At 50.5% G+C, this 26,299-nt stretch overlaps 1 protein-coding gene across 2 annotated transcripts in view; it reads left to right on the top strand.

Annotated features, from left to right (window-relative positions):
• The window catches only part of SBDS (SBDS ribosome maturation factor), a 45,368-nt gene that overhangs the window by 6,256 nt on the left and 12,813 nt on the right, over window positions 1-26,299 (top strand). For both annotated transcript variants that reach the window (XR_012750520.1, XM_075336333.1), the window contains exons 2-4: window positions 2,709-2,838; window positions 6,234-6,434; window positions 24,254-24,418. Coding sequence is in view for 1 of the 2 variants with exons in the window: in XM_075336333.1 (XP_075192448.1) it covers window positions 2,709-2,838; window positions 6,234-6,434; window positions 24,254-24,418 (496 nt within the window). In the remaining variant the exon portion in view is untranslated. The remainder of the gene's footprint in view (window positions 1-2,708; window positions 2,839-6,233; window positions 6,435-24,253; window positions 24,419-26,299) is intronic.

Below are 26,299 nucleotides of genomic sequence, written 5' to 3'. Positions count from 1 at the left end.
TCCATCTGCGTCCTCTGCAGCTGGACATTCTCCGCTGTTGGGACAAGCGGATTTCTTCCTTGCACAGGTTGGTGGCTCTGTCGCCACAAGCCAGGAGCTCCCTTCAGTGGTGGCTTCGGCCTCTCTCTCTGTCTCAGGGACGCTCCTTCCTGACCCCGTCCTGGGTGATCCTCACCACGGATGCCAGTCTTTCCGGCTGAGGAGCAGTATTTCTCCACCACCGAGCACAGGGCATTTGGACTCCGTCCGAATCAGTCCTCTCAATCAATGTGCTGGAAATCAGAGCTGTGCTCCTAGCTCTCGTAGCCTTTCACCACCTGTTGGCGGGCAAGCACATTCGAGTCCAGTCAGACAACGCGACAGCAGTTGCCTACATCAATCACCAGGGCGGGACTCGCAGCCGCCTGGCAATGTTGGAGGTTCAACGCATCCTTCAGTGGATGGAGGACTCCAAGTCCACCATATCCGCAGTCCACATCCCAGGCGTGGAAAACTGGGAGGCAGATTATCTCAGCCGTCAAACCGTGGACAGCGGCGAGTGGGCCCTGCATCAGGCAGTGTTCCGGTCGATCTGCCACAAGTGGGGCACTCCGGAAGTGGATCTAATGGCATCCCGGCACAACAACAAGGTCCCGGTTTACGTGGCTCGCTCCCACGATCCTCAGGCCTTTGCAGCGGACGCGCTGGTTCAGGATTGGTCCCAGTTTCGTCTGGCTTACGTCTTTCCCCCTCTAGCTCTCTTGCCCAGAGTCCTGCGCAAGATCAGAATGGAGGGCCGTCGGATCATTCTCATCGCCCCAGACTGGCCCAGGCGAGCTTGGTACCCAGACCTGCTCCGTCTGGCCGTAGAGGTGCCGTGGCGTCTCCCGGACCGTCCAGACCTTCTCTCTCAAGGTCCGTTTTTCCGCCAGAATTCTGCGGCCCTCAGATTGACGGCGTGGCTCTTGAGTCCTGGATCCTGACGGCTTCCGGCATTCCTCCCGAAGTCATCTCCACTATGACTCGGGCTCGGAAGTCTTCCTCGGCAAAAATTTACCACAGGACTTGGAGAATTTTCCTGTCCTGGTGTCGTTCTTCCGGCCATGCTCCTTGGCCTTTTTCCTTGCCAACCATCCTGTCCTTTCTACAGTCCGGTCTGCAGCTAGGACTATCCCTCAATTCCCTTAAGGGACAGGTCTCGGCTCTGTCAGTGTTCTTTCAGCGGCGTATCGCCCGACTGGCTCAGGTGCGCACCTTCATGCAGGGCGCATCTCGCATCATTCCACCTTACCGGCGGCCTTTGGATCCCTGGGACCTTAATCTGGTCCTCACGGCCTTACAGAAACCCCCCTTTGAGCCTCTTAGGGAAGTTTCTTTGTTTCGACTTTCACAGAAAGTGGTCTTTCTGGTGGCCATAACTTCTCTCAGGAGAGTCTCTGACTTGGCCGCGCTCTCTTCGGAGTCACCTTTTTTGGTTTTTCACCAAGACAAGGTAGTTCTCCGTCCGACTCCGGACTTTCTTCCTAAGGTGGTCTCTCCTTTCCACCTTAACCAGGACATTTCATTGCCTTCCCTTTGTCCAGCCCCTGTTCATCGCTTTGAGAAAGCGTTGCATACTTTAGATCTGGTGCGGGCGCTCCGGATCTATGTGTCACGCACCGCTGCTCTTAGGCGGTGCACCTCTCTTTTTGTGCTGACCACAGGTCAGCGCAAGGGTCTCTCGGCTTGAAAACCGACCCTAGCTCGTTGGATTAGGTCGGCCATATCCGATGCCTACCAGAGTACTCAGGTGCCTCCCCCGCCGGGGATCAAGGCGCACTCGACCAGAGCTGTCGGTGCCTCTTGGGCTTTCAGGCACCAGGCTACGGCTCAGCAGGTCTGTCAGGCTGCCACTTGGTCTAGTCTGCACACCTTTTCAAAGCACTACTAAGTGCATGCTCATGCTTCGGCAGATGCGAGCTTGGGCAGACGCATCCTTCAGGCGGCTGTCGCCCATTTGTGAAGTTAGGTTTTGCCTACTTCTCAGTTTTCTGTTTATTCCCACCCATGGACTGCTTTGAGACGTCCCATGGTCTGGGTCTCCCATAAGGAACGATGAAGAAAAAGAGAATTTTGTTTACTTACCGTAAATTCTTTTTCTTATAGTTCCGACATGGGAGACCCAGCACCCTCCCTATTGCCTGTTGGCAGTTTTCTAGTTCCGTGTGTTTTCACCGGCTGTTGTTGTAGACAGAGGTTCCGGTTGTTCCGGGTTTTGCTCTATCTCTACTTGTGGGTGGATGTCCTCCTTCAGCTTTTGCACTAAACTGGCTATATTTGGTTATCCAGGGGGTGTATATGCTAGGAGGGAGGAGCTACACTTTTTAGTGTAGTACTTTGTGTGTCCTCCGGAGGCAGAAGCTATACACCCATGGTCTGGGTCTCCCATGTCGGAACTATAAGAAAAAGAATTTACGGTAAGTAAACAAAATTCTCTTTTTCCCAATTCATGGAAATGCCGGACCCTACACCGATGATACGATAACGACGCTTTTGCGCTCGTTAATAGTATCAAAAAGGATTTACACACTACGATGTCGACTGCGACACTGGATGTGCGTTACTTTCGATTTGACCCCACCGACATCGCAGCTGTGATGTCGTAGTGTGCAAAGTGCCCCTTAAAAACACAGAACAGTTGCAATGTGGCAATCCTCATGTAAATGTATATCCTTTATTTTTTTTCAAAGTGATAAAGACATCGATGAAGTTTTACAGACCCACTCTGTGTTCATGAATGTGTCTAAAGGGCAAGTAGCTAAAAAAGAAGATCTTGTGAAGGCGTTTGGGACAGAAGATCAAACAGAAATCTGCAAGCAGGTATAATGTTTACTGCTGTGTATCACATCCTAGGAGAATCCACTTTCAGCACTTACCCAAAATTGTTCAATATCTACTATTATATTGGGTAGCTCTTGATGACCTAACAATGTGGTTCATTGATGCCCCTGTAAAAGTTGATATATTTGTTCCTATAGATTGAGCAAAAAATGAAATTTATTTCATGTGTTGTAATTCAAAGTATGTGGATATTTTGGTAACTATCCCACAATACTTTGTGTTTTTTTTTATACTGATTGGTTCTCATACCAAATTTTTCATATTGAACTAGATATACGATGTTATAGCAATCAGAGTATTTGGTACATAATGTGTTAACTTTTTTTTATGCCATGTGTCTGTTATCAGACAGTTTTCAGTGCAGGTGTACTTTTCTCCCTGTATGATGCTGACTAATCATAAGCAGGCAGCAGCATTTAAAGAAAATAAGAATATACCTCAGGCCTCCTTCACACGTCCGTGTCTCCGGTACGTATTTGGTTTGTTTCCTCGCGTGCCGGACACCCGGGCACACGTAGACCCATTAAAAGCAATGGGTCTGCGCTCACATGCATGTTTTGCCATGGACCATGTGCCCGTGTGTTCCACACATAGACATGTCCATTTTTCTCCGGCATCACGGGTGTCACACGGACCGCACATGGATGTGCTCCGTGTGACATCAGTGTGACACACTGGAGAAAACACACGTGTCTGTGAAAAATAATTTCTATACTCCCCTTCTAAAGCCCTGCTATCTCTGCCACTGCTGTCACTTGCTTCTAACCCCCACTCATTGTGCTCATCGCATATTCACTCCACTGCGGGCCAGAAAGGCTGCAGCGGGGAGTCATCTGGGCCGGAGACCATAGATCAGCACCACGGACAGCAACACCAGGGACAGGTGAGCAGAAAGTTCCCGTTTTCCGTGTGTTATCACGGATAACACACAGAGAGCACACGTGTGCCATAAACATGGCACACGGAGCGCAATAAGCACCTTTGAAACGTCCGTGAAAAACGTGCGTAATTTTCACGGATGTGTGAAAGAGGCCTCAATCATACCTTAGATCAGATTTCTCAGTGTGTGAGATGTATGACAGTCTGGTCTAGCCTCCTGCATGATTAGAAAGCACATATGACTCTCACCTTATAGATAAGGTCCCTCTGCAGGGTGGGGCAGCACAGCTGATTTAAACCGTGTCACATTATAAACCCTTCTATCAGCTCTGCTGATTACTTAGTGGCAGTATCACAGTTATGTCTGTTGTGCTCAACTTGTAATTGTTTTGCAGCAAGATCAGAGTAGTTTTTCATTACATCTCACACATGCGTAGTCCAGATCATCCAGGCTGCTAATTAGTAATATGCAATGAGCCTGATCTAACTGTGGAGCCACTAACAATGTGCTTGAGCACATCAGATATAAGAGGGATTAATGAAATACTAAGTAATCAGGAGAGCTAATAGAAGGGTTTTTAATGTGACACAGCTAAACTCAGCTGTGCTGCCCCCTGTGCTAGAGTGATTGAGAAGTGTCAGTAGAGACTTAAGGGTGCTTTACACGCTGCGACATTGCTACCGATATATCGTCGGGGGTCACGTCGTTGGTGACGCACATCCAGCGCTGTTAGCGATATCGCAGCGTGTGACACCAATGAGCGATGATCAACAAAAATGTGAAAAATCGTTGCTCGTTGACATGTCGTTCATTTCCTTAATATCGTTGCTGTTGCAGGTACAATGTTGTTCGTCGTTCCTGCGGCAGCACACATCGCTATGTGTGACACCGCAGGAACGACGAACCTCTCCTTACCTGCGGCCGCCGGCAATGAGGAAGGAAGGAGATGGGCGGCATGTTCCGGCCCGCTCATCTCCACCCCTCCTCTGCTATTGGACGACTGCCGTGTGACGCTGCATGAACCGCCCTCTTAGAAAGGAGGTGGATCGCCGGCCAGAGCGACATCGCAGGGAAGGCAAGTCTGTGTGACGGGTGTTAGCGATTTGCCCGTGTCGCACAACCGACGGGGGCAAGTATGCTCGCTAGTGATATCGGTACTGATATCACAGCGTGTAAAGTACCCTTTGGTGTTGGACATGGGGGAGGGGTTGATGTGGAGAGGGTCACAAAATGTGTAAAAGAGCAGTAGAGGTGAGAGAAAGCTATAACATATGAGGCAAAGAGATATGGCAAATAGTGTAATGCAGCTGAACAAGAAGCACGTATGTTTGAAAATCTGGCACTTACTCTTTGTGTGCACTTTTATTCAGCTTTACCTAGTGTTTGCTGCTTGATCCTGGTTATCTGATAAAATAGATTTCGGGCTAATTCTTATAATATCTCATAGCATATTAGTAGTTTTATGTACTGCAGACAAGCACAAGGTATTGGAGGTTTTCCGATGCTTTGTAGGAGTTTTCTAACTACTGTAGCAAGATAAATATTAAAGGGAACCTGTCATCAGAAATTTGGCTTTCAACCTAAACGTTTCCCCCTCTGCAGCTCCTGGGCTGCATTCTAGCAAGGTTTCTATACTTTTTGTGCCCCCTTTTAAACCAAAATAAATACTTTATAAAACTGTACCTTTTTGGTTTGAAAATCTTGTAAATCGTCCATGGGGGCGGGCCGTGTGGCATCCGTTGCTGTATCTTACGCCGTCCCCCATGCTCCAAATCATCCCTCATAACGCCGCCCACTGCGCCCGAGGTCCCGTGGACGCCGGGACACCTAGTGACGTGGTCGCAGGCATGAGAGTATGGGCGGCGCTGTGATTGCATCACAAGTGCCCGCCCATACTCTCGTGCTCGCCCTTTCCCCACTGCCTCCAGCGTTCTGCGCCGGCCCGACGTCACCTCCTTTCCATCGTACCCTGCAGCAGGAAATAGATGGGAGGAGCGGAGCAGGCCACTACAGGAGAAGCGGAGGATCTGAGCGACGTACAGAGGGGAGAGCGCGCCCACGAGAGTATGGACGTGCACTTGCGATGCAATCACAGCGCCGCCCATACTCTCGTGCTTGCGACCACGTCACTAGGTGTCCCAGCGTGCACGGGACCTCGGGCGCAGTGGGCGGCGTTATGAGGGATGATTTGGAGCATGGGGGACGGCGTAAGATACAGCAACGGACGCCACACGGCCCGCCCCCATGGACCATTTACAAGATTTTCAAACCGAAAGGTACAGTTTTATAAAGTATTTATTTTGGTTTAAAAAGGGGGCACAAAAAGTATAGAAACCTTGCTAGAATGCAGCCCACGAGCTGCAGAGGGGGAAACATTTAGGTTGAAAGCCAAATTTCTGATGACAGGATCCCTTTAACATTATATGGTAAATAGCTTTTTCTGGATATTGGGTACAGGGTTTGTACTTTTTATCTTATTTACTCTTTATACCAGATTCTGTCAAAGGGAGAGCTGCAAGTCTCTGAAAAAGAGCGGAGTACCCAGCTGGAACAAATGTTCCGGGATATTGCTACTATTGTGGCAGACAAATGTGTAAATCCAGAAACCAAAAGGCCATACACTGTAAACCTCATTGAGAGAGCCATGAAAGATATCCACTACTCGGTAAAAGCAACGAAGAGCACCAAACAGCAAGTGAGTAAAAAGGTTTCCCTTTTCCATTCTACATCTGTATTGTTGGTAGAAACATTAAAGGGGTTGGCACTCCATAACCTACTCTTTGTCCCATGCTTTGAGTGGTCCCAGCATTGGTCAAAGCCAGAGATCCACATCCAGGAGCGTCACCTTGAAAATATACACTTGAATTATAATTTCTCTAACTCTTCATTGGGGGACACAGGTAACTATAGATGTCTGATGCTGTCTTTAGGAGGCTTCCAGTAGGCAAGAAAAGTTATCTCCTCAGTCGGATACACCCACCAACCAGAGCCTAGCTGATCAGTTTTAGCTTTGTGTCTGTTTCTAACTTAGATTTGCTGTTTTTTATTAAGTTTCCATTTTCCTTTCAGATACGGTATATGACTTTAGCAACAAAGTGTAACAACTCGGTCCGTCATCCCACAGTGGCTGAGCAAACAGTGTGGTCTGATCCATATCATACTCTCTGTGGTCCGTCCAGCAGGACCCCACCCTGACTCACAGGCTCCTAATTTAAAACTGTACATATACAGTATATTCCTGTATTTGCTTAGTACAGGGAGAAACATAGGTGTGTTCTAATAGGTGTTCCTAACCTTCCCCGGTTTCCTTCCCTTCCCTGGCACTTAATCCCCTTTGTTTCCTGACCTGACCGTGTCCCCAACACCACCTCAGGCAACATCAACAGATTTCTGTAAAAACCACATGGTTGATCACAGCAGCGGTCCAAATGCTCTGTTCAATTTACAGTGAGCCAGACTCGCCATCTTCCATGAACCACATGGTTGATCGTAGCAGTGACCCAAGTGCTCTGTCCACTATCCGGTGAGTTAGTTCCACCACATACCTCCATCTACATAATTGATCACAGCAAGGTCCAAGTGTTCTGTCCATTATGTGGTGAGCCAGTTTCACCACCTACCATAAACCTCATGACTGATGCAGAATCGGCACATGTGCTCTGCCCACTATCCACTGAGTCAGACCCACCGTCGTCCATGAACTAAGTGCCTGATCACGGTAATGGTCCAAGTGCTCTGCTCACTATCTAGTGAGTCAGACCCACTAGCTACCACGAACCTCGTGGCTGATCGCAGCAGGGCCCAAGTGGCCTCATGTGATGTCATTGTCTCAGCCTCCTTGTCTGTCAGTCGGCATTTACTTCTTCTTTCCTACAGAAATTAGACCACAAAAGTTTATTGCAAACTACAGACACTGGATCGAGTGCTTCTTCTGAGCTGAAACCAGTTCCTGACTATCATGGAAGTGCATCCTCTCCCGCATGAATTTGTATCCTTTTTCTGGTTTTTGGTTTTTTTTAGTAGTATAAGGGTGTGTGCCCACGATCAGTGTTTGCAGCGTTTTAGATGCAGCATACGTCAGCGGTGTCTAAAATGCTGCGTTGTACATTATAAGCACAGCGGATGGGATTTCTAGAAATTCCTTGCCCACTGTATTTCTTTTTTCCGCAGCAAACACTGACCTGCGGTGCGTGTTTCCAGACTGCAGCATGTCAATTGTTTGCTGCGAAATTGCATGCGTGCTCCGTAGGGAGAACACAAGCAGGAGACCGCAGCACACCCGAACCCTGATCGTGGGCAGTCAGCTGCGGTATCCTACGTTCTCAGGAGACGCGTGGCCCCGCAGGTCAGGACCCGCTGCGTTCTGAACACAGCAAGTCCTTATCTTGGGCAAATACCCTAACATTCCTCCCTCCAGGTCACTTGCTCACCTTTCTTTTATGTTCAGCATGCCAGAATACGGATTCCCTAGCTAAGTCTGCCCCTGCGGTTCACAGGGTCAGCACTCATGTCCAGTGTTCTCTGCTGTTGTGCTGATAAAGCTGTCTCTGCCTGTCCAGTTTCCTATCCCAGGCATCCTTCTGGGGTCCCTTTAACGACAGGACCTCGCAGAGCAGATTGCACATTTGAGTAAGATTGAACATTTCTCTACTTACAGCTGCTGACAGGTCTCAAAATCATTGCAATAATCTGTCACGCTGTGGATCATGTCAAGATAAGCGGTTCCACATTCAGAGGATCCATTGCTTGCTTTTTTTTCAGAGTTGTCACCTCCCTGGGACACACGAGGTCAGATACAGGACCAGTTGTCGTCCTAGAGAACAAGGTTTTCATCTTGGGCATCTTTGTCAGTTCTCTCCCATACACCAGTAGAGACCTCCATTTCTGTGAGAGAGGCTCTCTGGTTTTTCATTTCTCTTCTTGGTCCTCAAGCTTACAGAATGGTGGGTCCACAAGCACGAAAAATCTACATGGATACTATGGGCACCTTCTGTTTCGCAGACTTGAAGATGCTTCATTTCACCTCTTTTTCTAGGCCACCGAAAGGTCCAAGAGTCACACTGTCATTTCAGTGTACCTTTCGACGTAGACACTTCCCCATTATTCTTACAAGGTTTTTGTCTGCGCCGTAGCCATCCTATATAACAAACAGATATTAGTCTTTCCTATCCTGCTTACATTGAGTTTTTAAGGCTCTTCTCTTCAGTACGCTGTGAGACTCCTCAAAGTGAACCTGTCAGGTGCAATATGCACCCATAACCACGAGCAGTTCTGGGTGCATATCACTAATCCCTGCCTAACCATGCCTGTATTTAGTAGCATAGATAAAAGGATCTTTAGGAAAAGTATTTCTGAAGATTTTCATATGCTAAAGAGGCCAGCAACGCGTCACAAGGGCATTACTTCCGCCAGCTAGTCCGCTGTCTTGGTATGATAGCACGCCCACGGGGACATGCTAGCATGCTCCTCAATGCAGACTAGTCCCTGTGCTCATTAGCATACGATAAAAGATCTTTACAAATACTTTTTCTAAAGATCTCTTTATCTATGCTACTATAGGCTGGGACGGTTAGGCAGGGATTAGCAATATGCACCCAGAACTGCACGTGGTGCTGGGTGCATATTGCACCTGATAGGTTCACTTTAAGTCCCTCAGAACACACTATTCGTTCATGGTCAATCACAACAGATGAAAGTCGTCTCCGATCCCAGTGTGTAGTTGTTTAGAGCCAGCTGTTTTGATCCACGCATGCAAGAGTCTTTCTCCCTGTAGAAAGGTTCTCTACTATTCTGGATTTGATCACTCTGTTCTTCTGCTCCATGTTCCACTTTTCCCATGTGATTCCCTTGGTATAACAAGCGCCTCACCAGTCACTTAATCTTGGTCGATTGGCGGTGTTTTTCTCTTTCTTCGCAAGAGACCCTCCAAATTGTTAAAAGATTGTGGACTTCAGTGTCTATTCTTCTGGAACTCAGAATCGGTCATTGCCTCTCCTCCTTTGGTAGGATCTTCTGTCGAGCCAGCCTCCACTTCTAATTGACAAGTTCTCAACTTACTAAGCTACGAAAGACTTTTGCCTCAGGAGACAGTTTTTCATCATTTTTCATTTATGGCAGAGCATCCCTGGCCTCGTTCTGATGGCATACAAGGTGAGCAACAGGATCCCTCAGTTAGTATTCAGATCAGGCGGTCCTCAGCTGTTGTCTCTGTCACTTTGCTGATTTCATGGGTTACTCTTTTTCCCTGTCCTTCCATTTGTGTCTAGTTTCATAATGATTGAAACTTTTGGGTCTCCACATATGGCCTACCATCTCACGGAGGTAGTCTACTTTCTCGCAGACACCTCAGGTAAACTTCCATATTTGTTTCCCTGGTCCACCCTTTTCTAAGAGCTCCAGTTTCTCCATTCAGGGCTTTGATAACTGTCAAAGCGAGGAAGCTCATTTCTCTTTCCACCCTATTGGCCTTCTTGAGCTTGGACCTTGTTCCAGTCTTGATCAATTCTTTCTCAGGTCCAGTCTCTGCCTTTTAATCCTTTTAAGGAAATCTAGCTTGCCCTTCCAAACAAAGTTTTCCCTTGAAGTGGGCACTCTTGTAAAATCTCCAGTGGCCTCCAGTGGGTCTCTGAGACCTCATCTGGTGTTCAACACTCAATCGCTTTCCATGGTTTTCCATTCAAGACTTATTTCTTTATCGTTCCTATGGGAGACCCAGACATTGGGTGTATAGCTTCTGCCTCCGGAGGACACACAAAGTACTACACTAAAAAGTGTAGCTCCTCCCTCTGAGCATATACACCCTCTGGATAACCAGATCTAGCCAGTTCATTGCTTTGTGTTCAGGAGGCATACATCCACACATGCATTCTCATCTGATTTTTCATTTTGTAAAGTTTTTTGAAGAAAAGCGGGTCCAAGCCTGGACTCCCGGCATGTCCCTTCTCACCCCACTGTGTTGGCGGTGTTGTTAAGGTTGAATCCAAGGCTGGTGCCTTACATGCCGCGCTCCTTCACCATCCCTCGGGCTCTGGCTTGAAGTGGGAGCCAGCACGGTTCTCCATGCTTGGCAGGAGACCGGTCTCCATCCGCAGCCCTTCAGGATCCTGCTGGACGGAGCACTTATCCCCAGGGACTTGGAACCCTGCGTCTCAGCAAGCTAAGTATCTGAGACGTTTATTCCCGGGGGGTCCCTTGTACCTCTGTCGCCACAGACCAGGGGCTCCCTTCAGTGGTGGCTTCGGCCCCTCTCTCTGTCTCAGGGACGCTCCTTCCTGGCCCCGTCCTGGGTGATCCTCACCACGGATGCCAGTCTATCCGGCTGGGGAGCGGTGTGTCTCCACCACCGAGCACAGGGCACTTGGACTCCGTCCGAATCAGCCCTCTCGATCAATGTGCTGGAAACCAGAGCTGTGCTTCTAGCTCTCCTAGCCTTTCACCACCTTTTGGCGGGCAAGCACATCCGAGTCCAGTCAGACAACGCGACAGCGGTTGCCTACATCAATCACCAAGGCGGGACACGCAGCCGCCTGGCAATGTTGGAGGTTCAACGCATCCTTCAATGGACGGAGGAATCAAAGTCCACCATATCCGCAGTCCACATCCCAGGCGTGGAAAACTGGGAAGCAGATTATCTCAGCCGTCAAACCGTGGACAGTGGCGAGTGGTCCCTGCATCCGGCAGTGTTTCGGTCAATCTGCCGCAAGTGGGGCACTCCGGAAGTGGATCTAATGGCATCCCGGCACAACAACAAGGTTCCCGTTTACGTGGCTCGCTCCCACGATCCTCAGGCCTTTGCAGCGGACGCTCTGGTTCAAGATTGGTCCCAGTTTCGTCTGTCCTACGTGTTTCCCCCTCTAGCTCTCTTGCCCAGAGTTCTGCGCAAGATCAGAATGGAGGGCCGTCGGGTCATCCTCATTGCTCCGGACTGGCCCAGGCGAGCTTGGTAGCCAGACCTGCTCCATCTGTCCGTAGACGTGCCGTGGCATCTTCCGGACCGTCCAGACCTTCTCTCACAAGGTCCGTTTTTCCGCCAGAATTCTACGGCTCTCAGATTGACGGCGTGGCTCTTGAGTCCTGGATCTTGACGGCTTCTGGTATTCCTCCTGAAGTCATCTCCACTATGACTCGGGCTCGGAAGTCTTCCTCGGCCAAAATCTATCACAGGACCTGGAGAATTTTCCTGTCCTGGTGTCGCTCTTCCGGCCATTCTCCTTGGTCTTTTTCCTTGCCGACCCTTCTGTCCTTTCTACAGTCCGGTCTGCAGCTAGGACTATCCCTCAAGTCCCTCAAGGGACAAGTCTCGGCTCTGTCAGTGTTGTTCCAGCGGCGTATCGCCCGGCTGGCGCAGGTGCGCACCTTCATGCAGGGCGCGTCTCACATCATTCCGCCTTACCGGCGGCCCTTGGATCCCTGGGACCTCAATCTGGTCCTCATGGCCTTGCAGAAACCCCCCTTTGAGCCTCTTAGGGAGGTTTCTTTGTCTCGTCTTTCACAGAAGGTGGTCTTTCTAGTGGCCATAACTTCCCTCAGGAGAGTCTCTGATTTGGCTACGCTCTCTTCGGAGTCACCTTTTTTGGTTTTTCATCAAGACAAGGTGGTTCTCCGTCCGACTCCGGACTTTCTCCCTAAGGTGGTTTCTCCTTTCCACCTTAACCAGGACATTTCCCTGCCTTCCTTTTGTCTGGCTCCTGTTCATCGCTTTGAAAAAGCGTTGCATACTCTGGATCTGGTGCGGGCGCTCCGGATCTATGTGTCTCGCACCGCTGTTCTTAGGCGGTGCACCTCTCTTTTTGTGCTAACCACAGGTCGGCGTAAGGGCCTCTCGGCTTCTAAGCCGACCTTAGCTCGTTGAATTAGGTCGGGCATTTCCGATGCCTACCAGTGTACTCAGGTGCCTCCCCCGCCGGGGATCAAGGCACACTCGACCAGAGCTGTCGGTGCCTCTTGGGCTTTCAGGCACCAGGCTACGGCTCAGCAGGTCTGTCAGGCTGCCACTTGGACTAGTCTGCATACCTTATCAAAGCACTACCAAGTGCATGCTCATGCTTCGGCAGATGCGAGCTTGGGCAGACGCATCCTTCAGGTGGCTGTCGCCTATTTGTGAAGTTAGGTTCCGCCTACTTCTCAGTTTTCTGTTTATTCCCACCCATGGACTGCTTTGAGACGTCCCAATGTCTGGGTCTCCCATAGGAACGATAAAGAAAAAGAGAATTTTGTTACTTACCGTGAATTCTTTTTCTTATAGTTCCGTATTGGGAGACCCAGCACCCTCCCTGTTGCCTGTTGGCAGTTTCTTGTTCCGCGTGTTATCACCGGCTGTTGTTGTAGACAGAGGCTCCGGTTGTTCCGGTTCTTGCTCTATCTTTACTTGTGGGTGGCTATTCTCCTTCAGCTTTTGCACTAAACTGGCTAGATCTGGTTATCCAGGGGGTGTATATGCTCAGAGGGAGGAGCTACACTTTTTAGTGTAGTACTTTGTGTGTCCTCCGGAGGCAGAAGCTATACACCCAATGTCTGGGTCTCCCAATACGGAACTATAAGAAAAAGAATTTACAGTAAGTAAACAAAATTCTCTTTTTCTGTTCTTCCCCAAAAAAAGGTTTCAGCAACAATCACTTCCCCTTGTAAGTCTCAAAACTAGCATCCCTGGTTTGTCATTCTTCCTTCCTGACCTTCACTTGAGAGTTTTACTCTTTTCCTGAGGTGGTTCACTACGTTCTTCCTTTAGATAAGATAATCTTCTCCTCTTCTCTCGTTCCATTCTTCTCCTTCTCTTCCTTCTGACTGATCTCAGAGATATATTGTACCTGATCAGAGTGCATCTCGGAGCACCTTCTGTCTAGCATAGTTTCCTTAGTCGTTCAGATTCCTTGTTCAGGATCCAGAGTGTCTTCATTATGGTCTTTGCATCTGGATCTGCTCCACCATTCTGTACGCATATTTTGAAGAGGGCAGAGTACTCTCACCGGGGTTCTGGTTTCTTCACCTGTGCCTGATGTCTCCTAGATCATTCATTGTTCGGCCTGTATTTGGCAGCTCACTATGCTGTTTTCTTTGTCGCTCCATTGGGAGACCCAGACAATTGGGTGTATAGCTTCTGCCTCCGGAGGCCACACAAAGTATTACACTTTAAAAAGTGTAACCCCTCCCCTCTGCCTATATACCCTCCCGTGCATCACGGGCTCCTCAGTTTTATGCTTTGTGTTGAAGGAGGCACACATCCACTCATGCTTCTCATTAGGAGCTAAGGGCAGTGTATCTAGCCCTATTGGCTTTCCATTGGTGGCTGGAGGGCAGGCAGATCCGGATCCAGTCGGACAACGCCACTGCCGTCGCATACATCAACCACCAAGGCGGCACTCGCAGTCGTCAAGCCTTCCAGGAAGTCCGACGGATTCTGCAGTGGGTGGAAGCCACAGCTTCCACCATCTCCGCAGTTCACATCCCGGGCGTGGAAAACTGGGAAGCAGATTTTCTCAGTCGTCAGGGCATGGACGCGGGGGAATGGTCTCTTCACCCAGACGTGTTTCGAGAGATCTGTCGCCGCTGGGGAACGCCGGACGTCGATCTCATGGCGTCACTGCACAACAACAAAGCCCCGGCATTCATGGCCCGGTCTCAGGATCACAGAGCTCTGGCGGCGGACGCATTAGTTCAGGATTGGTCGCAGTTTCGACTGCCCTATGTTTTTCCTCCTCTGGCGATGCTGCCCAGAGTGCTGCGCAAAATCAGGTCCGACTGTCGTCGCGCCATTCTCGTCGCCCCAGATTGGCCGAGGCGGTCGTGGTACCCGGATCTGTGGCATCTCACGGTGGGGCAACCGTGGGTGCTCCCAGACCGCCCAGACTTGCTGTCTCAAGGGCCGTTTTTCCATCTGAATTCTGCGGCCCTCAACCTGACTGTGTGGCCATTGAGTCCTGGCTCCTAGCGTCTTCAGGGTTATCTCAGGATGTCATTGCCACCATGAGACAGGCCAGGAAACCAACGTCCGCCAAGATCTATCACAGGTCTTGGAGGATCTTCTTATCCTGGTGCTCTGGTAAGGGTTTTACCCCCTGGCCCTTTCCCTTACCCACTTTTCTTTCATTCCTTCAATCCGGAATGGACAAGGGTTTATCTCTCGGCTCTCTCAAGGGACAAGTGTCGGCGCTATCCGTATCTTTTTCAAAAGCGCCTAGCCAGGCTTCCGCAGGTCTGCACGTTCCTGCAGGGAGTTTGCCACATAGTCCCACCTTACAAGCGTCCGCTGGAACCCTGGGATCTTAACAGGGTGCTATTGGCTCTTCAGAAACCACCTTTCGAGCCGCTGCGGGATGTCTCTTTATCACGTCTTCCGCAGAAGGTGGCATTTCTAGTGGCAGTTACATAGCTCCGTAGAGTATCGGAGCTGGCAGCGCTGTCATGCAAAGCCCCCTTCCTGGTTTTTCACCAGGATAAGGTGGTTCTGCGTCCGGTCCCGGAATTTCTCCCTAAGGTGGTATCCCCTTTTCATCTCAATCAGGATATCTCCTTACCTTCATTTTGCCCTCATCCAGTTCACCAATGTGAAAAGGATTTGCACTCGTTAGATCTGGTGAGAGCACTCCGGCTCTACGTATCTCGCACGGCGCCCCTGCGCCGTTCAGATGCGCTCTTTGTCCTTGTCGCTGGCCAGCGTAAGGGTTCGCAAGCTTCCAAGTCAACCTTGGCTCGTGGATCAAGGAACCGATTCTTGAAGCCTACCGTTCTTCTGGGCTTCCGCTTCCTTTGGGGCTGAAAGCCCATTCTACCAGAGCCGTGGGTGCGTCTTGGGCATTGCGGCACCGGGCTACGGCTCAGCAGGTGTGTCAGGCAGCTACTTGGTCTAGTCTGCACACTTTCACAAAACACTATCATGTGCATACCTATGCTTCGGCAGACGCCAGTCTAGGTAGGCGAGTCCTTCAGGTGGCGGTTGCCCACCTGTAAGAGGGGGTCGTTTTCGGCTCTTTTTTATCGAGGTATTCTTTTACCCACCCAGGGACTGCTTTTGGACGTCCCAATTGTCTGGGTTTCCCAATGGAGCGACAAAGAAGAAGGGAATTTTGTTTACTTACCGTAAATTCCTTTTCTTCTAGCTCCTATTGGGAGACCCAGCACCCGCCCCCGTTCCCTTCGGGCTGGTTGTTCTTTTGTGTACACATGTTGTTCATGTTGAATTGTTCTTTTGGTTCATGGTTTTCAGTTCTCCGAACATCCTTCGGATTGAATTTACCTTAGACCAATTTATAAGTTTCCTCCTTCCTGCTTTTGCACCAAAACTGAGGAGCCGTGATGCACGGGGGGTGTATAGGCAGAAGGGGAGGGGCTTTACACTTTTTTAAAAGTGTAATACTTTGTGTGGCCTCCGGAGGCAGAAGCTATACACCCAATTGTCTGGGTCTCCCAATAGGAGCTAGAAGAAGAGGAATTTACGGTAAGTAAACAAAATTCCCTTCTTTCTAGTTATCTGTTCTTACCTTTTCCAAGTTCTACAGGGTACACATTTTTCTTACTTTTTTTTCCTGGCAGTTTCTGGCCAAGGCAAAAGGGCCTTGCAAATTACAGTGGCCGGTTTCTGACCTGAGAATTTCACCTCTGCTCTTTTATTTTTCCAGTCATTTCTCTTCCCAACCTTGGAGACTGCTTTGAAACGTCCCATAGTTTCCTGTGTCCCCCAATGAAATGATAGAGAAGATAAGATTTTGGGTACTCTCCTTAAAATCTTACTCTGAGCCTTAATTGGGGGGGGACAGTTCCTGCCCTTTTTAAATGTTTCTGTTGGACCTGTCTGTATTTTAGATAAGGTTGCTTCTCCAACTGCTTTCACACTAATCAGTTTGGCTCCGGTTGGTGGGTGTATCCTACTGAGGAAGAGAGAACTTATTTCTTGCCTAGTATCCGCCTCCTAGCGACAGCAGCATACACCCATAATGTCCTGTGTCCCCCAGTGAAGGCTCCAAGAAAGAGATTTTACAGTGGGTTCCCAAAATCTTCTCTTTTTTTTACACGCAACAACTGATATACACCAACTGATAATGGAGGCTTCTGAACAAAAAGGAAGCAGCTTCTATTATAAATTTTGCTGTCTATATCAAGAAACAGGAGAGCTCTCACTTTAAAATTGCATTTACACTTTGTTGCCAAACATGCAGAATATGACGGTAGCTGGACGCAGTTATTTTGTTAATGGCCACGTGGTGGCTACTGTTTTGCTGCATAACTTCCTACCCATCAAAGTGGCACTATTATGAACCAGCTCCATCCAGTACTAGTCCTGAAGATTTATGCAGCAAGTATGCTCTGGCTCAAGGACGAAAAGAAATATTCCGTTTTTTCTTGCACTACTTCTGCCTGTGAAAGACAGTAGGATTTTTGTGTACTCACCGTAAAATCTCTTTCTCTTAGTCTTCATTGGGGGACACAGGACCATGGGTTATGCTGCTGTCACTAGGAGGCTGACACTAAGTAAACAGAAAAAGTTAGCTCCTCCCCAGCAGTATAACCCCTGAGCCGGAGGCGGGCTCAATCAGTTTAGTGCACAAGCAGTAGGAGGAGAGCCAAACAATCCTGGATAAAAACAAGGTAAAAAACTATGACGAACAGTCGTGTGACCAGTGACCTGGGAATATGGGCACTGGGGAAACAGGCATGTCATATATAACGAAAAGCACAAACAGGGTGGGTGCTGTGTCCCCCAATGAAGACTAAGAGAGTTTTTTCGGTGAGTACACAAAAATCCTACTTTCTCTGTCGTTTCATTGGGGGACACAGGACCATGGGACGTCCAAAAGCAGTCCCTGGGTGGGAAGAAAACCATCACCGGAGATAGGAAGGAAGTCGCTTCCCCTTGCCGGGCTGACCCGGACCTACAAGCGCCTACGTTGTTACAGGTGTGCCACTGCCACCCGCAAACCTTACACCAAGACTGGCCTCTGCCGAAGCTTGAGTGAGAACCTGTTAGAAACTAGCAAAGGTACGCCGACTAGATCGGGTGGTGGACCAGAGGACCTGGTTGACCGACGTCCGGAGCCCAATCTTGCAAGGGTGCCCCTTGCTCGGTAGACCGCGGCGGAAGTCCGACCTTCATGCGATAGTCTTCACATATGGAGGAAAGGATCCATGTGATATTCAGGCCCTTTGCGCCGGCCTATGTTTCTTGGGAAAGGGCGGAAGAATGGACTGACAGTCGGTGTAACCGACAAAAAAATGGTGTCCTGCCGACACGAAAGACTGAGGGCTCGTACCAGTCCTAGAACGAACTATGCCTCTTTCAGGCTGAGAGGGGAGCCTAGAACCGACAAAAACGAAACCTAAAGTCCTCTTCTGGAAGGAAAGCCGAGGTGTCTCGGACAGAAACGAAGGGTTCTGGCTGGAGCCCCCCCCTTATCCTGCTGGCGGAGCGGAAAAAGGGGGAGAAAAGACTACGAGAGGGCTGCCCGCCCTGATGCCGTCTATAACAACCAGATGGCCACGAGGAGCCCACCTATCAAAACAGGTGGGAGCAGGGAAAAAAGGGGTACCTTGAGCAAACTCATCACTGGATTATGGTCCCACTTTTCTAGTGAACGATGAAAAACGCCGAGCCAGATGGACATTTCTCTGAGCGAAGGCCCTGATTGACGGAAAGTGAAAAGTCTCTGAAGATGCGGTCCTCACACCACCGGGGGAGCTCTTTCCACGTGGAACTAAATCTTCGAGGGAACTGGATTCCAGGCCCTCCTCAATGTCTGTCATCATCTTGTTCACAGACCTGACCGAGCCAGCACCCGGGATCCACTGGTGAGGCCATGGAACCTGGGACTCCTGAGTCCTGGTAGACTAGAGGGGCCCCGACACGGAAGAATCTGGCGGTCTGGAAGGAGCCACGGGGCATCTGCGAGGAGATGAGTAAGTTATGCGAAACTATGCTCGCCTGGGCCACTCCCGAGCTATCGCCTGCCTAGGTCCCTCTTGAGAACCCTCGAGATCATGGAAAGCAGCGGGAAGATGCACGAGAGCCTGAACAGGCTACACGACCGGTCTTGGGCGTCGTCCTCTAGTCCAGAGCAGGTGGCGTACTCGACGCACCATTGACTTGAGAGTTGGATCGGAAGGCCAAAAAGTCACGACTGGAGGTCTTCCTTCGCCAGAGATCTGGCTGTTGATATCCCTGTTGGAGTCCTTTACCTACGCGAGACCTATCGTACCGCGGAAATCGGCCTCCCAAACGTCCACGCTCGGGATGTGCTGCCGAGATTAGCGAATGAAAGAGCCCGTCCCAGAGCAAGAACCTCTTGGCCTCTTCTCTTGCCATGACGCTCCCTGCGTCTTCCTGGTGGATGATGCACATCACTGCTGTGGCATGGTCCGACTGGAACCTGACTGGACAATACACCCCAGAGAAGAAATTGTAACCGGGCTAACCGAATGGCTCTGAGTCCGGAATGCTGAAAGGGGAGACGACACTCTAGGGGTGTCCCTCGGGACCGTGCCGAGGAATGGTGGGGTAGCATACCCTAGTACGGGAGGCTGGTGACGGTTGATAATAAGCTCCAGAGGAGGAAAGGGAATCTTCCCAGGGATGGTTGCGAAGAGTGGTCCTCTAGGAGGAAATTGGCCGGTCACCCTCGAAGACGGAACCTTCCTGTCCCCGTTCTTCAGTGTGTTCCGTTGGAGAGTCCGGGATGAAATCTGGTATGTGCACCATCGCTAACACCGCCACAGGCTGTCGAGGACTCGCATAGCAAAAAACCGAAGGGAAAAAACGGGAGCGGGAGGCAAAGAGCCGCAGGACCCTGTGCCAGGAGGGAAACTGCTCCTGCGTGAGGAGTAGCAACCCTTGAACGGCTCGAATACCGTGCCTGAGGAGTGATGGACCGGGCCGGGTCTGGGAGGACTCTTTCCTGTAGCTCAGCTACCCTAGTAGCGAAAAGTGATGATGATGGTCTAAACCTCAAGGCGAGGGTCCTTGAAGGGAGACTCTGGGTCTCCCGGTCGTTCCTGGGCAGAGAGAGCCTGGGGATGCATAGGGATCGTGATCCCTGCAAGCACTCTCAGAAAGCTGGGACGGTCCGCAGCCACGCAAAGCGGAGATGGCTGTTGTAGGGATAAAGGTTCCCTGACGAACCTAATGTGAGGGAACGAGTCCTGGTGCATTAGGGCCGATGCCGGGAAAGGGGTGTACCCTTCCCTTACGTAGCCAGTCTACCCTGACGTAGCGTAGGGGATAAACTGGACTCGCCTATCTCCGAAAGGGCGATCCCGAGAGCCGGAAAGGAAGTCAGCGACTTCCTAAATGTCGAATCTGCGTTCCTGATCCCGAGTCAGAGCTCTCGACGGGTAGGTACCCTGATGTTAGAGGCTCAGGCCGTGTAGCGGGCAGACACCAGATTTTGTAAAGAGAGGGTACTCACTGAAGCTGATAACCAGTCCTGGATCGGCATAGGTGGAGCGCGGACCGCTGCGTAGAGTGTCCATGGAGTCCCTGCGGAGCGTCACGATAGGGACGAGAAGCCAGGAGGAACCCAGGCGGGTCAAGTACAGGGTAGCGTGCCCCTTCATCACGGAGCCCTCTACGAGAAGGGGTAAGACAATATAAGGGACTTACCGCTGGTAAAAATTGTGTCCGAGGAATATCCGTGCTCACGCAGTCACACGGCGAACTGGATGTCCACTGAAAACCCGCAGGGGTCCCCACCTTCCTGTCTGCAAGGTGCCATGCCCCCTCTCTCCAGAGCCCTCTGGGGGAATGATAATGACAATAACACGACTTACCGCAGGTAAGCGCTGTGTCTGGTTGTTGTCTGTGATCACTCAGCGACTCCAGTGTGGCATGCCCATTCTCACCGAGACCCTTTTTGGAGAAGGGAATAAAGACGATGACTAGACTTACCGCTGGTAAACGTCGTGTATGGCAGTTGACTGTGAGCACGCGGTAACTCAGCGAGCTCTGGATGTCGTCTGAGCAGGGTCCGCTCCAAATGACTTAAGGGGGACCTGCGTGCATGGAGATAAGGGGGCTGTCCGTAGCCTTACGGCCTGACTCACCAATTCCAGCAGGCCTTTAGACATGCGCCAAAACATCCAGGTCCTGCTCGGAGTCCAGCAGAGGTGGAAAGCCTGGGCCATCACCCGAGAGGTCGGAAGACTGCCGGAGAAAAGGCAGTCTGGACCTGGGGAATAAGGTGGAAAACAGGGGGGCCACAAAAGACGAGACCTGTCGGGTCCGCTTCTAGCATAGGAAAGGTCCCTGGTAAGAGACTCACCTCCCCGAGGGGATTGCGCTAGACCTATGGAAGGTATAACCGAGTATTGGCCGGGGACGCAGCGCATGCGCGCGAAGCCGAGGGATGGCGGCGAGGGAATCTATGACCTGAGACAGGGCATTAACCCGCCGGAGGGGACTAAACTAAAATCTCGAGCTGGGAGCGCGATATAAAAAAGGTGAAGCAAAACAAGTGCCCGAAAGTACTGTAAGAGTTAAGGTGTAAAAAACTCATGTATGTAAAATTTTTAATAAAAATCGACCTAAAATAAAAAATATACACTAAAGAAAAGTGTGTTTTATTTTCTCCCCCGGAAAAAGAAGGTGATGCTGAGGCCTCAGTAAACCCAGACTAGTAGTCTGGAATAAACTCCCATTCTCTTTTTTTTTTTTTTTTTTTCTTCCTTTCTTTATTTAAAATGGACGCTGTGAGCGGGAAAAAAATATCCCCCACCCCCCAAGTGATGCCTGGAGCACGGCGGAGGGCGGGAACGGAGAGGCCGGCGTCCAATAGCGCCGTGCGGGAGGCGGGCCTGGGGACGCCGAGGACAGGGCCGAAGCCGGGGGCTAAATTTTGAAGGTGCCGGGGCGGACAGAGGCCGCGCCGGCGGACCCGGCCGCAGGCGGCGGTGGAGAGGATCCTCGGCGCGCTGCGCGGGATGCGGCCTGGGCACGCCGAGGACGGGGCCCAAGCAGAGGCACCGTCGCGGGTAGAGGCCGCGCCGGCGGACCCGACCGCAGGCGGCGGCGGAGAGGATCCTCGGCGCGTTGTGCGGGATGCGGCCTGGGCACGCCGAGGACGGGGCCTAAGCAGAGGCACTGTCGCGGGCAGAGGCCGCGCCGGCGGACCCGGCCGCAGGCGGCGGCGGAGAGGATCCTCGGCGCGCTGTGCGGGATGCGGCCTGGGCACGCCGAGGACGGGGCCTAAGCAGAGGCACCGTCGCGGGCAGAGGCCGCGCCGGCGGACCCGACCGCAGGTGGCGGCGAGGATCCTCGGCGCGCTGTGCGGTAGGCGGCCTGGGGGACCGAGGACAGTGGCCGAGCCGAGGTGCCGTTGCGGGCAGAGGCAGCGCCGACGGAGCCGACCTCAGGTGGCGGCGGCGTTTGAAACTGTGAAAAGGTACAGGGGCAGCGCCGGCGGACCCGGCCGCAAGCGGCGGCGGCGCAGCAGCGATGCGGGGCCGCCCGACCTCGGAGTCGGCAGGGAGCTCCACGGACGCAGCGGGGGAGTCCGGCGAGTAGGCCCAGACCGGGGCCTAAATTTCTGCAGCCGTCCGAGGGGGGAGAAGGTAGGGGTCCTACCTGATCCGCGGCGCGCTGTCCAGTGTGCAGGCTGAGACTCTGCACATGCTCCTGTGTGCTCCGCTCAGCGAAGGAATGGCTGCGGGCACCAGGAAGCAGGCTGAAGAAGGCGGGGAGTTGGACGCCATTGGGGTGGAAGCCCCTAAATGTAGCAGCGTTGCGGGCCCCATCCAAAAACTCCAGATGCGCTGCGGAGGTCCAGTCCCTGCTGTATGCCCCTTGCGACCCTTTGGGGTGGTACCGCAGGGTGAATAGGGGTGCCCAGGAAAGTTCAGCCCCGCGTGCCAACCGGGGAGTGGTACCGTGGAATTGGACGGGGGAGAGGGCCCGACAACTCAAGCCTCTGCGACCCAGGGGAGTGGTACCCACACGGGCTGCGAGAGCTGAGGTAGAGAAAAGATACCTGCAGAAAAAGAAAATTACCACAGATGAGAGCGACGAGCGTCGCCGAGAAAAAATGAGAAAAACAAAATAACGCAAAAAATCAAGTGGCTGAAGGGGGCCCAGTCGGCCCACATCAGCCTCCTACGACACTAAGCAAAAAACTGGTTGAGCCCGCCTCCGGCTCAGGGGTTATACTGCTGGGGAGGAGCTAACTTTTTCTGTTTACTTAGTGTCAGCCTCCTAGTGACGGCAGCATAACCCATGGTCCTGTGTCCCCCAATGAAACGACAGAGAAAGTTGGTTTTTTGGGGGGGGGGGGTTTACAAGGGTCAACCCCCTTTTAAGGCTTCTGTTGCTGCTAAATCTGTTTCAATATGTAAATACACAAGACATCAGAGGAGGTTTAGGAACATTACATGATTAGTGCATGGGCAGAGGTCACAAAAATAGCTTAAAGGGAACGTGTCACCAGCTTTTTATAGTGTATGCGGTAATCTCACCACCTTCCTTAGCACCTATGTTGCATTCTAAAATGTATATTATGTCCTGACTCTCCTGTATATCCCCAAAAAATCTTTTGAATAGCTCCCACGCTGTACGTAAATGCGGCCAGTTTGGTCTGATGGGTGTCATTGCAGCGGCTTCTCTTCCTCCTCTCCGCTGGTAATCGCCGTCCTCCCCACGTGATTGATGTGGATTCTGCGTCCTGCGTCATCCACATAGCCTGCAAAGGGAGATCATGGTTCGCGCAGACACGATTTCATTGACGTGACAGAAATATTTCAAGTGTATACTGCACATGCGGCGGCCATACTTAAGATCGCAGCAACGGGGGTGGGGAATCTACTTACATAGAGGCCACGAAACCTCACCGAGGAGGAATAATAAAGTAAGACCTGACCCACATAGTCCTGCCCCACTGTACACGCCAATCCACTGGTGCAATGATTTCTGCAACTTTGATAAAACGTTTTACTGCAATGAAACATCCAGTCTGAAAAGTGAAGGTATTATTTTATTCCCCATCCTAGCGCCAGTATGGAGGTACTGGCCTGTACTTTATATGTGCAAATCCTGGTGGTTGGTTCCCTTTTAATATATCTGTTTCACACTTATTTTTTGGAACGCCACTCCACCTAGTCATGTGACCGATATTCTTACTAACATACACTTTGCCGCAATGATTATTTTTTTTTTTTACTGTATCCGTTGTTACTTTCTTCTGGTTGTAGATGTAAATGTGTTAATTACTGTAAGAGTCTAGGTAGAATAATAGTGTAATAGACATTTATGGCAGACGTACTCATCATATTCAGAAAGAGAAGGTGTATAGAATTACAGTAAATGAAAAATGTACATGTACCTTTTTACCTATCCGCTATGAATCCGCTAAAAGGAAATGTAAGGCCGATGGCTCAGAAACCCTGATGACGGTGTATGGTGAGTAGTCATGAATTCTACTGATCTGAACTTCTTTTTACCACTAATGATAATTTATTGTCATTACAGCTATATTAGACCATTCTCCTTGCTGCACATATGTACACGTTTATATTATATCGTTGTATCTACTTTTTTTCCTTTAGGCACTGGAAGTCATAAAGCAACTTAAAGAATCCATGCAGATCGAGCGAGCTCACATGAGGCTGCGCTTCATCTTACCTGCCAAGGATGGCAAGAGATTGAAAGAAAAGTTGAAGCCACTGATAAAACACATAGAAAGTGAAGACTTTGACCAAGAGCTGGAGATTGTAAGTAAAGCTTGTGGAACTTGATTTGACACTTGTATTACAGTCAAGCTGACGCATTCCAATACATCGTAACCTTGATCTCAGATGGTTTTAGTAGAGAAGTGGTCGTGAAGGTACGCTCACTTTTTATTGAAATGATTGAGTGCTTATCACCAAAAATGACTACTCCTTTTCATTATTTTTCTGTATTGCACATAAAAAATGAAAAAGTTTTGTAAACCTATTTACCATGTTTTTCAGATTATAAGACGCACTTTTCCTCCCAAAAATTTGGGAGCAAAGTGAGGGGTGCGTTTTATAATCTGAATGTATCTTACCGGAGGTGATGAGGGGTCGCAGGAGCCCGGGCGAATGCTGCGGCTATGCTGGGGCTGCCGTGGCTGGGCTTGTGCTGTGGAGACTGTGCTAGGGCAGCTGTGCGGGTTCTCTGGCAGCTGGTGCGGACGCTGCAGGGTGGGCGGTGAGGACTTCAAATAATGCCGCCTGGAGACAGCGCGTGCGCAGATGGAGCTCTTGGTTGAAGCTCTCATCTGCGCATTCGCCGCCTCCAGCCCATTGATCTTCCAGCAGCGAACTTAAGGAAAATGGCACCCGAAAGTGGCGCTTTCGCAGATGAGATCTCGGCTTGCCATTGAGCCAAGAGATAAACCTGTGCTGACTTTGGGTGCCATTTTTTTGAAGCCCTCATTGCCCGCTGCTGCAGCCCGAGCCCCAACACGGCTGCCCCAGCACCAGTACGGCTGCCCTAGCCGGCACAGCCCGAGCCCCAGCACAGATGACACAGCCCCAGCACAGACAACACAGCCCCAGCACAGACAACAGAGTTTCTGAGACACCCAACGCCCCTGCCTCCTGTGACTCCGCTCCACCACCGCTGCTGCCCCGTCCGGTAAGACACCAACGGATTATAAGATGGATCCCTGTTTTCACCGTTCTTTGCTCTGAATTTGGGGTGCATTTTATAATCTGGTGCATCTTATAAACACAAAAATACGGTAATTAAAATATTTCTAATTAAATGTATTGCTTACCATGCGAAAGGCATACTCATGGTTTGCAAATACGACTGTCTGGAGAAAGTTGCTGCCAGCGCCTAGCATTCTTACCAGCACTACATCACGCTACAGCCCAGAAGAGATCGCACTGTTCAGAGTGGACAGATCATGGCCAGGGCACATGACACTGTTATTTCACTCTGATCACAGCAGAGGGCAATATAAGGCTATGTGCCCACGTTGCCTTTTTATATGCTTCATTTCGGCACATAAAAAACTATGTTTTGGCAGGAAAAACACAGCAGAAAAAAAGTGCATTTTTATTGCAGATTGCGCGTTTTTCATATATGTTTTTTCCTGCTGCTTTTTTTTACGCGTGGCGATCACGAGGGCTCAGGTGCTGTACCCCCGCGATCGCTACCAGGTCTCCGACTGATGTTACAGTCGGGACCCAGCTCTCACTCCCCGAAGCAGTCCCCACACTGCTTCTGGTAGTTTAACCCTTTAAATGCTGCAGTCAGTGATAGCAGTGTTCAGGAGGCAAGGAGAGGAATTGCTTACCTCTCCTTGGTGATCGAGTCCTTGGAATGCCATCCCAGGGACCTAATTGCTGTCATAGTAAAACACAAAGACTACCCCGGGTTACTGAGCATGGTGTGAGGCAAAGTGCTGTGCTATAATCCCCTGTAATAACAACGCACTACAGGGGATTATAGAAACACAGGAAATAAACGCAGAAACAATCGACATGCTGCATTTTTCAGCAACAATATGGGTATGTGCACACTAGGCGTTTTTTTCACTCTGCGTTTTTTTGTGCGTTTTGGTCCGCAAAAAAATGCACTCGCGGTAAAAACGCATGTGTTTTGACCGCGTTTTTGGCTGT

This window comes from Anomaloglossus baeobatrachus, chromosome 2 (assembly GCF_048569485.1).
Source record: "Anomaloglossus baeobatrachus isolate aAnoBae1 chromosome 2, aAnoBae1.hap1, whole genome shotgun sequence".
Lineage (NCBI taxonomy): Eukaryota > Metazoa > Chordata > Amphibia > Anura > Aromobatidae > Anomaloglossus > Anomaloglossus baeobatrachus.
The sequence above is the reverse complement of the archived record's forward strand: the minus strand, read 5'-3'. Positions and strand labels throughout refer to the sequence as shown.